The sequence below is a fragment of the Seriola dumerili genome, unplaced genomic scaffold (assembly GCF_002260705.1).
Source record: "Seriola dumerili isolate Sdu_G_001 unplaced genomic scaffold, Sdu_1.0 BDQW01000716.1, whole genome shotgun sequence".
NCBI lineage: Eukaryota > Metazoa > Chordata > Actinopteri > Carangiformes > Carangidae > Seriola > Seriola dumerili.
In genome coordinates this window covers 136117-146492 of record NW_019174971.1, presented here as the reverse complement: position 1 = coordinate 146492, position 10376 = coordinate 136117, and the positions used below count along the sequence as shown (strand labels likewise).

General features: G+C 36.5%; 1 protein-coding gene across 2 annotated transcripts; it reads left to right on the top strand.

Moving 5' to 3' along the window:
* The first annotated feature begins 1376 nt into the window (after positions 1-1376).
* LOC111236683 lies at positions 1377-9131 on the top strand. Of its 2 annotated transcripts, XM_022765499.1 has the most exons (10): positions 1377-1529; positions 2358-2487; positions 5777-6079; positions 6364-6437; positions 6927-7107; positions 7487-7549; positions 7834-7911; positions 8106-8332; positions 8562-8657; positions 8804-9131. In XM_022765499.1, exons 2-9 carry the CDS (start codon positions 2406-2408, stop codon positions 8649-8651), a joined length of 1098 nt encoding a protein of 365 aa, XP_022621220.1. In that variant the 5' UTR covers positions 1377-1529; positions 2358-2405; the 3' UTR covers positions 8652-8657; positions 8804-9131. The 2 variants fall into 2 exon arrangements, with proteins under 2 accessions (XP_022621220.1, XP_022621219.1); XM_022765498.1 differs by having other exon boundaries at positions 8562-9131.
* The last annotated feature ends 1245 nt before the right edge of the window (positions 9132-10376 follow it).

Here is a 10376-nt window from a genome sequence, read left to right as displayed (position 1 = left end):
AAGGAACAAGTTCAAGGTACTAGAACCAAAACTGGAAGAAGAGTAAAACTGCTGGAGGATGTGAAACATAATAGAGATCCAGAGTGACTTCTGTAACAGAGATCCTTGTATTTTTACAATATCAGAGAGAAACACCCTCTGTGAATTTCTCTTTGTTTTCTGTATGTTGTTTTGTTCTGTGTGTTCTTGTGTGAACAGTTAATTAATGTGTTAAACCACAAGTGAGTGGTATCTCACTGTCCAGTCTTTGTATCACAGAGCTCTACAGTTAGTGTCACTTCAGAAGATTGGCCTTGATATTTTGTAAAAAAGCAGGAAATAACAAGATGCTTTGTTGCAGGTTAAGTTCTTCTCTTTTGGGGTTTAGATAAGGTTCCTCTTAATGTTAAAAAAAAATTGCACTAACATGATTTAGCTGCCCCCACACAAGTCTTTCCTTTCTCATTTCTGAAACTCATGTGATCTGTTCATACACATGGTTCAATCTTGACCCACAGATTGCATACTGCTCTACGTTTTTGTCCTCGTGCTTTAGTTTTGATGTCTTCTGTGTCTTGCCTTGGAGATGTGTGGAGAAGGAAGGTATCAGAGCAGGCTGACAGAGCTTATTCCTCTGAAAATAGTCTACCAAAAAGTTTGCCATTTACTCTTTTTTTTTTTGACGAATATTTGTTAAAAACTACAGTGCCCAGGTGTTCTGGGAAATTAGTTTGACTCCTTCAAAATATGTCACAAATATATGTCCAGATTCACGTCTTCAGTAAGAGCCAAATATTTTAGAATGAGGTTATGATTCAACACATAATCATGAGCTTGTCAGGGCTTATAGTACTGGCTGTGGGCCAAATTTGTCAAATGACCCTGATGATGTCATGGGATGAATTTACAACAGAAACCTTTTGGGTTTTCAACTGTGGTGTGGAGGTTGAAGGCTGTGATAGGCAGGGAGGGTGTAACAAAATTAGGTTTTTTAGTTCCATTACATTATAGGAAATGTGGGATCAAGAGTTTTAAGAGCTTGACCCATACTGGGGACTGGATGTCTTCAAATGTGACCATTCTTTTTTTCTGTCCTTATTTTCCTAAATAATAATGACTTTACTTAAAAAACAAACAATCAGGAAATCAGTTAAGAAATCTGTGGAACTGATCATAGTTCTGCTTAACAGTTACTATATCTCTGTTGTGACTTGTTTTACTTTCTCTTTCAGTAATACTTGGATTACTTGAACTTTTAGTTTAACCTTTTGAAGTACATACGTACTGTTGGCTCAGAAATCATGTTGAGAAACCTACAAGCTGATGTTAATTTAAGCTATGTGTGTGGGTTCACACATTTCCCCCGTGCTCATCTCGTGGTCACCAAAGCAACACTCTCAGGAGAAAAAAAGGCAGTGTCACCTCTTTATACAAATTATTTACATTTGCATTAGCACACATTTTGGCTTGTCTGCTGCAATTATGGTGAGAGTCAGATGATCAACGTGCGCGTGATGGTGTTAGTCTGACATCCAGTCAAACCTTCGAAGGTAAGATGTTTAATCTTCTACATGGATTAGAGTTTAAGTAAACAGCACATTTGTTTTTCTGAAATTGTCGTTTTACTATCACAGAAGTTTTAATTATTGCCAGACAGAACTTTTCTTTATTAATTTTAATCTTTTATTTCTAAAGCTTTCAGAGTAGACAATTCATCTTAAACCTCAGAACACTCAATTCATCACAGACTAGCAAAATGAATGTTTTTTTGAAACTTCTAAACACAATATTGATTTAAAAATTGTTTAAACTTATTAGCTCATGACAAATTGGTCAAATGAAAAAAACTGGGCATATCTTCCTCATTTGGTCTCAGTTGTTTACTTTGACATTTTATGGCTATAAGAAGAAAATTGCTAAAAATGTTATTTGAGTTCCTGTTACGATTAAAGCTAATATATGAATGAGTGCTGCAGGTTTAGCATGGCAGTTTAGATGTTAATACAAAACATGATGTAGATGTTTAGGTTGACCCCAAATCTATATAGCACAAAAGGAAGTGGTTTCAAACTGATGTTAATTTATGCTTTAATGTCTCAAACAAAAGTTGATGCTCATCTAAAAACTGTAACTGTAATTGTAATTTGGTGTTTGTAATAGTATTATGTTGTATTTGAGTATTTTTGAATGAGGTGACAGATTATATTTTTAGTTCATGAAACAATAAAAGTAGAATAAGAAGCACACCTAACTCTCTTTGTTCTATATATGACCTTTGTTTTGCTCGCTTTGAAAGTAGATAGGGCCTCTTGGATCACTTCCTTTAGAAACCATAAACACGTAGATACACAGGAGATGATCTAACTGTGCTCTGACAGGAAATAACCTTGATAAGGGAAAGCGGCTCTTCGTCTTTTCTGCTAAATATGGCGAGGATGAAGATGAAGATGGCTGCTGTCTCTAAAATAACTTTGCTTCTGCTCTGCAGCTCCATCATCACCTCCACAGGTACTGTATAATTAAACTATTACACTTCTCACTGTCATTAATTTGAAGGATGTTGTAATTTAGGAATTTTAGGATTTTAGTGCAGTACAGATCAGTAGCTTGATTTTTTTGGGTTGTCCCTTAGCGTCACATTTCAAACAAACTGGTATTTAACATTGATTACCATGAGGTTTTTAAAAGCAAATCCTCTAAAAGAAAAATACCTGTTAACAAAAATCATATTTGAACTTTTTGGCCAACTGAAGTACTTTCCACATTTGCTACTAATGTACTTTTTATCTTTACTATGACACGGGTCAAATGATTCAGGTATTTGTTCTATTCTGTTACTACAAATCACGCATTAATGCCGTAAGTTTCAGATGTATTTTATGTTTTTCTATGTGCTTTTCCTTCCAGGCTCCTATTGGTTTCCATTAAGTTTTCAAGCAGGGAAACTAATTACAAAATAAAAAAAAAGCAAAAATATACAGTTTTTAAGTTGTGGGAAATGGGACGAAACATGCACAAGCGCTTGAAATTTGACCATTGACAAAAATTCACAAAAACTAAATATGAATTAAAGGCTACATTAATTCATGGCAGGTGCACTAAAGGGGAACCAGCAAAACGTTCAGCTCTACAAAAGTTCTGTAGTGAGCTGAAGTTCCTGACACAGGCAGGGTTTAGAGTTCAGTTGCTTCTGAGGTGGCCATTGAATGACATGAAACGATATCTATAAGAAATTGGTGTACATTTGTGTGTGTGTGTGTGTGTGTGTGCATGTGCATCAATCAAACTGACTTGTTATTGTTGGTATAAATAAGTTTTCTATATTTGTTCTTTTATTTATAGTTGTAACTTTAGCAAAAAAGGTGTGCTGTGATTGTTGCGGGTGAATGCGAGTTAAAGCAGAAATATATCAGACATAGACGAAAGACATCATTCAGGCATCTGAGCTGCAGCCAAAACACGCTGCTATTGTGGTAACAATGGTCTGCAGTGAGGTTGCAGAGGATGAACAGGAAGCCGAGCAAAAGCGTTTTTAGTACAGACCTACAGAAGCAGCAGTTACACAAAACACAAAGGCAACAATATGATTTCACCCATGGAAAAAAAGAATTAATGTACTATGTAAAAAAAATACATCAACAAAAAGTGCCACATTTTTTTATATATATATAATGATTAAACTAAATGGAGTTTTTCTGGAGGATAGAAAACCTAAAAATGATCACATACATTTTTAAAGTTGTTTTAAAGAGTTGCTGGATGATCTAAACATATTGATCAAAATAATGAAAGGTTTTTTTATGAAAAGTTTTTTCAGAAACTACTACAATGTAAACTCAAGTCAATGTATAATTTCTATCATCATCATTTCATCTTATTCATTAAACTGCATTTAGCCTCTGTTCAGCCAATAAATATAATTATCAAAAAGCAGTATTAGTTGTTGCAGATGAACAATTATTGTCTCTGATTTTTAAATGTCAAAACTGATGCTTTGCTAGTTTGAAAATAAATGTGTGAAGATGTGAAAATATGGTTCATATGTAAGGCCTTCACACATTTGTTTGTTGCTTCCTGGAACTAGTTTGTTCAGAGGTTTTCATAAAATAGAAAGCACTGTGAGTGTCCGATGGAAGTCTATTGTAGGATATTTTTAAACTAGATGAACAGTAACTTTGAACTTAGGACTTTACAGGAAGCAGAGAACACAGATGGTTTCTGAGATCATAACTCATATTAAAGTATATTTTTGCTGATGTCACAGCTTTGGTAACAAGTTTTTAAGATCATTATCTCAAGGTCATGGTGCAACTTCTCATTATTTTGAGACATCTGCTTGTTCTAACTTTAATTTTATTTCAACATAATAAATGTTCTGGGACATGGATAGATCCAAAAAGCTCATCATCTTAATATAATAAGATAAGATAATAAGACATTTAAGTCATAACTACATGAAAGACGTATGTCATATCTTAAGTAACATATTCGTTACAGGTGACAGTGGGCTGAAAAACCTAAATGTGAGTAGTTTGTTATCTTAAAGGGGGTTGCAATGGAAACCTTAAGCTCTGTTGAAGTACAAAGCTGTTGCTCCTCTCCACTTCACCAACTTTTAGATGTCATGAATTGCATCATTTGACTTCCTCTCAGTTTGAATTTGTCGGGTGAAAGAAAATAACGATATCCAATATCTAACTTTTCTGTTTTGGGTTTTGATGATACGAACTTGTCAACTGCTAAATGCGATTATTAGGAAATGTAAGTTCCTGTCTGACACAGATCAAGAATATTTCATTGAAACAGTTCAATGTGTTTGTAACACTCACTGATGCCTTATGACTGACGGCAAACCAGCAGGTTAAATTGAGGGTTGATATAAGCAGTAGGGCACCTGGGGGTGATTGAGACAACCAGAAGGGTACATTGGCTGAGCCTCCACATTTTTGCAACTGTCACCCAAATGAAGACATTAACCCTATTTTGACTAGTGACTCAAATTTATGTTCCAAATAAGGCTTAAACCACCAACGTTTTTTGTTTTTTACCATATGGAAAAATATTAATGTTCTACCTCACAAAACCAATCATTTCCTGTGGGTTAACTTCACAGAAAATGAAACTTTATCAGTGACATTCTGTGATTGCTAATCAAGGATTTTTTTCTTTTTCTAAACCCAGCGATTACTGAAAAGATTTCAGTCATGCTTCACAAAAGTGATTTTAACATATTTACGAAAAAGAATTGCCGGCACCTTTAGTAAATGAAAATGAATGTTGGATGTTTAGACATAGTTCACGTGGGAGTGTGTTTAGTGCGTGGCTTCGCAGCAGACTGTGGTCTGGAGAGGCGCATCATCCATCCTCAGTGCACTCAGGCTTTGCAGAAAGGTGAAAGTGTTTGTGTAGGTTGAGTTTCATTTTATAGAGTTTTGTCTTTTCAGATTTCATGTACTTGCAGAATCAAACGCACGCACACTCAGGAAGATTGTGCAAGCAGGTTATTAGCAGATACTGAGCACATCCATGGTTCCCAGAGAATGTACCGTTTCCATCACATTCCCCTGGCGCCCCACATTTATTTGTTCCAGCCAATCGAACACTAGGGGTCACTAATGAAGTTTAGGCTTATGAAAAAATGTCAAATATCAGTAGCACTGAAGTTGACAAACACAAAACATTAAGTTTGATAAGTTTTGGTGTGATTGCTCAGGGCTTTCATAAGTTTGTGCACTGCAAAATTTGAGTGCTGTCTGTTTCTCCATCATAATTTTTCCCCTTTCTTTCTGTTCCTAAGATTCAAAGGATGATTGCAACAATTACGCCACAACAGGAGGGAACTTTACGGTGCTCCTTAACCACAAACTGACCGCCGCAGAAAAATTGAGATGGAAGCTAAACACTACTACAATCTTTAATCGTGGAGTATCGAAGACAGGCATGAGTATTACCACAGGGAACGTGAATGATATCCATCCAAATGGATCCTTGAGGCTCACAAATCTTAAGAAAAACCAGGGAGGGATCTACTACCCGGAGGTTTTCACAGCTGAAGGAAAGGCAGTACAAAATTTAAAGAGGACAAATCTATGTATATACGGTAGGTAACAACAGACATTTCCTGTTTTTCTCGCTATATATATATATATCTTATTTCCATTCCTCTTCATGCCTTGACCTTATCTGTCATATCAATGTTGGTGTGTTGTGATGCATCAGATTATCGATATAAAGTGCAGTCATCACAAGACTACTTTTGGTTTAATATCATGTCATTAGTTCATATCACATCTGTTTTCATGTTATGATAATTACAGTGTTTTTAAATGTATAATGAGCACTACTTCAAATAATGGTTGATCTAATCAAATCTACTCTACTCAGATCCTGTCCCGACACCTCATCTAACGGCTAAATGTTACAAATCCAAAGTCGAATATACCTGCACTGTTGGTTCGGTGAGAACAAATGTCCAATATGTTTTATTTACAAAGTAGTGAGGGCCTTGTGACAGTGTAAAAGCCAGGAAAAATAAAGAGTACATAAATATTCTCTTTCTTTCCATGCACAAGTTGAATGTCGATTGATATTATTTCTATTGTTTTTATTTGAGTTGGAGTTTGTAGCATGAATGGCAGCTGATTATGGGCCATTCTGGGCACTAGTCTTGGGACCCTGAGATGTGGTCTAGATTTTTTTTGTCAAACTACTGTTTCCAAGGTCAACACTCCACCATTTTTGCACATGTTGTTTTGACGCTTGAGCTCTACAGCTGCACATGGCCTCCAAATAACAAGGAAAGATTTGCCTTATCGAAATAAAAGGCCTGAGAAAGAGTCTCACACTGTAAAAAATACAATGTTTGTACTAGACAGGTCTTTTTTGTTATACTCTACATATCCTCATGATGAACTTCTAATCTATCCATTAATGATATTTTTACCCAGAAGCAAGATGGTCTCATTTTTGAATGGCTTCAGAATGACAAGCCGTTGGAAAAGAAAACCACTGACACTCTGTCACTAGACCTCAAACAGGCGCAAAAAGGTTCCGTCAAATGCAAAGTCTCCAACAAAGCCAGCACTACTACGATCAGTAATGCTACTGAACAACCATGCAAGACCGGTGGTAAGTATTATCCATTGGTTACTATAGCCATGTCTTTCTAGTCTGTCATACACAATGGGATATTTGCCTCACATTTGATGGAAATCACTTTGTTTGATTGAATGTGGTGTCACCTAGAACTGATAGGACAGTACTGATGAGAACTGCTAAATATTGAACAGGTTATCTGAACCCCTTAATTTGAATTATAAGGAGACATTTTGATTTTCATTTTGACATCCTTTCCCGATTATTGCATCTATCAATTGTCATAGGATTGATGCAGCGTATGTGTTGCTTTCAACCTGTTGTCCTTTGGTTGCATACATTACAGGACGATTACTTAAAAACTTTCAAAAAGGTTAATTATGTCTCTTCTCCCCCATCTTTCCTCCTTAAGGCTTTGTTTTCCCTGAAAAAATATTTGGACATAGTGTCTGGATTTTCGTGGGCGGTGGAGGAGGTATGTTTGCTCACCTGTGTAGCTCCATGGGTTAAGTATGTCTGTATCTGTTATCAGGTTGTATACAGTGATGCATCTCTTTTACTTTCCAAATCTGTCCTCACAGCATAATGGATGTGGTTAAATAGAAACACTGTGACATTAATCTTGTAGGAATTACATCAGATTGAAATATGCAATTGTTGATTTTTACATTACATTAAATTTGTTCATTTGGCAGAATCTTTTATCCAAAGGGACTTTCATGCCTTACACAAATTATTCTTATTGTCCATTCTCATCAGGTATTGTTCTGGTGCTGATTATCACCACCATTGTTTGCTGTGTTTTGGCCAAGAAGAGAAATAGGATGCAACTGAAGGGTAAGAGTTTTTTTCTTGGTAGATTGGTTGTTTTTGTATGGTTGTCACATTTCTTATGAAAGCCAATGCAGATTATTTATCATATGTATCAATATAAAATATAGACATAGATTAAAAACTAAGAACTTACTCTTGCCAAAATAGTAAAGATAAAGGTAATCCAGCAGCAACCCATCATCTGTGCTAATTTTCAGATGAGGAGGAGCTCCGCTTGGGGTGGACCAATACTCAGCAACCACACCAGCATGATCGTCATCAGCATAATCATCCACCCGATCATCCTCACCACCACCACCACCATCAGCAGCAGCAGCCGGCCGGCCACACTGGTCCTCGCCAACACCGCACCAAACAGCAGCGTCCCAGAGCCCCCGAGCCCACCAACGGTCAACCTCAGCCCACCCCCAGGAGAGCTGCACAGGTAGGAGATTAAAGTGGATCTACTCCTGCCTCGCAAAGTCTGTGAAGGTTGAACTTTTAGGGGGCATTTAAATTTGTAAGCAGTTGAAAACACGAGTAGTCAGATGAAAACTGTCAGAAGATTATTACAGCATGTGTTCAGTAGTATTTAAACAGCAGGTCTTTAGCATCAAAGTGCAGGCGGGCTGCTGGTTACCAGTGTCTGACACTTGTTGTTCCCTTCCCTTCAGACCCCCAGACCAGTCGTTAATGATGATGACGAGCAGCCTCCTCCTCTTCCTCAGCCGAGGAAGAAAGCCCCCAAAACACCAAGAATGTGACGTGAAGTGAGTCTTGCAGTTTATAAAAACTTAATCACTCCTCTTTTTATCTGGGTTCACCGAGGTCCTCTATTTTCTTCATTTGCTTTCCCAATTCACCTCTCCTCACGTCTCCTCCCTTTTTCTCTACTGGCGTTTCTGCTCCACTGAAGAAGATCAATTCATCCACTCGCAGTGGAGGACGAGCTGAATTAAATCACATCACTGGGTTTGGGTGTTAAACGTCATGATGTGATCAGGATGTGGTGAAAATCAATTTGAAATTCACTCTTTTTATCAAGTAATTTATAATCTCTCAGGCAAATTAAAAAAATGCTTGTTAGCGCTGAACTCAAACTATGAATCTTCATAAGCTTCAGTTTTATGATACATGATAACATGATGTTCAAACTTCGAATGATCCAAGGTGTTTTTTTGGTTTTATAGTCCTCATAATCTTGTATTTATTTTCTATTAACTATTAAACTCTTTCTTTTTCCTCTCAAGATATTAAACTTTTAAACTATCTCATTATTACAACAAAAAATTAAACACAGACAAAAAACATTTAACTTTGTGTGAGGAGCAGTTTCCTTTCTCCTCTTTTCCTCATTAGTTTTTGCTCTCTTCTCCTTTCTCTTAAGGAAGAGAGGAAAGACTCCATGATGAAACAGATTTGAGAGACTGTGAGGTATTAAAGGCCATTATTGCAAAATAATGAGACATAAAGGTTATATACTCAAACTATTTTTCAGAGTGCTCTTTAAAGGGGTTTTTATAATTTGTAGTATATTTTTTTTGATAAGTCATCTTCTTTATACTTGAGTAAAAATGAGTACATTTTAGGAAATTCCATCTGCTGAGGAAGACCATAAGGTTCCAAGATGCCCAGGGTATCTATTTCCCTCTGTTTCCAGTCTTTACGCAAAGTTAAGCCAAGCAGTCGCTGGCTGAAAGTGAATAAGCGGATTTCCCTGAATGTCTCTTCAGCATCTTGTTTCTTATTTTTTTTACTGCAACTTGAGAAAACATGAGTATGGTTTGCCACTAGGTCAGTGCAGAGCATCCAACATGCTTGATTTTTATACACAATAGTTCATTTCCAGTCATGCTGCAGAAAAGAATGTCAGCTGAAATGTTTTCACTGCGAGAAGCACATTCAATCTTAAAAAAAATCTTTTATGTACACTTATCTGCAGTTGTTTATAGTGCTGTTTTTTGTATTTGTGTTTTGAATTGATAAAGGAAATGTTGATGTCTTTAATGAATCACAGAGAAATAGGTCTCTGTACCAGACAAACTATGTGTCACTTATGTTCCGAAAACACAGGCAAGTCTACCTGATCATAACATAAATGTCATACATGTAATACCAGAAAACATACTAGATAACAAAATCATTCAAGCCTGCATTCATCTTTAATTTATCTGTACTGTCTTACTAGGGCATTTACATTGTATGTATCACATTATGTACTTTTAGTGTGAAAACGTCAATACAAATTGTGAAGTTTTCAAATAAATGATGTGATAAATAATAAATTATGATGTGAGTCTCCAGTTTAATATGAGTGGGTGAAATGAATGTTTCAAACAGCGTCATTTTCACTTCTGCAGCTGTTTTTTTCAGGCGGAAGGCACTGAGCAATGCAGGCAGGCGGTGTGTGCGTGTGTGTGTGACTCTGTGTGACAGTCACATATCCTGTGTGTTTTTGCTGAAAATGCGTTTGTGGTTTTGAGTGTTGA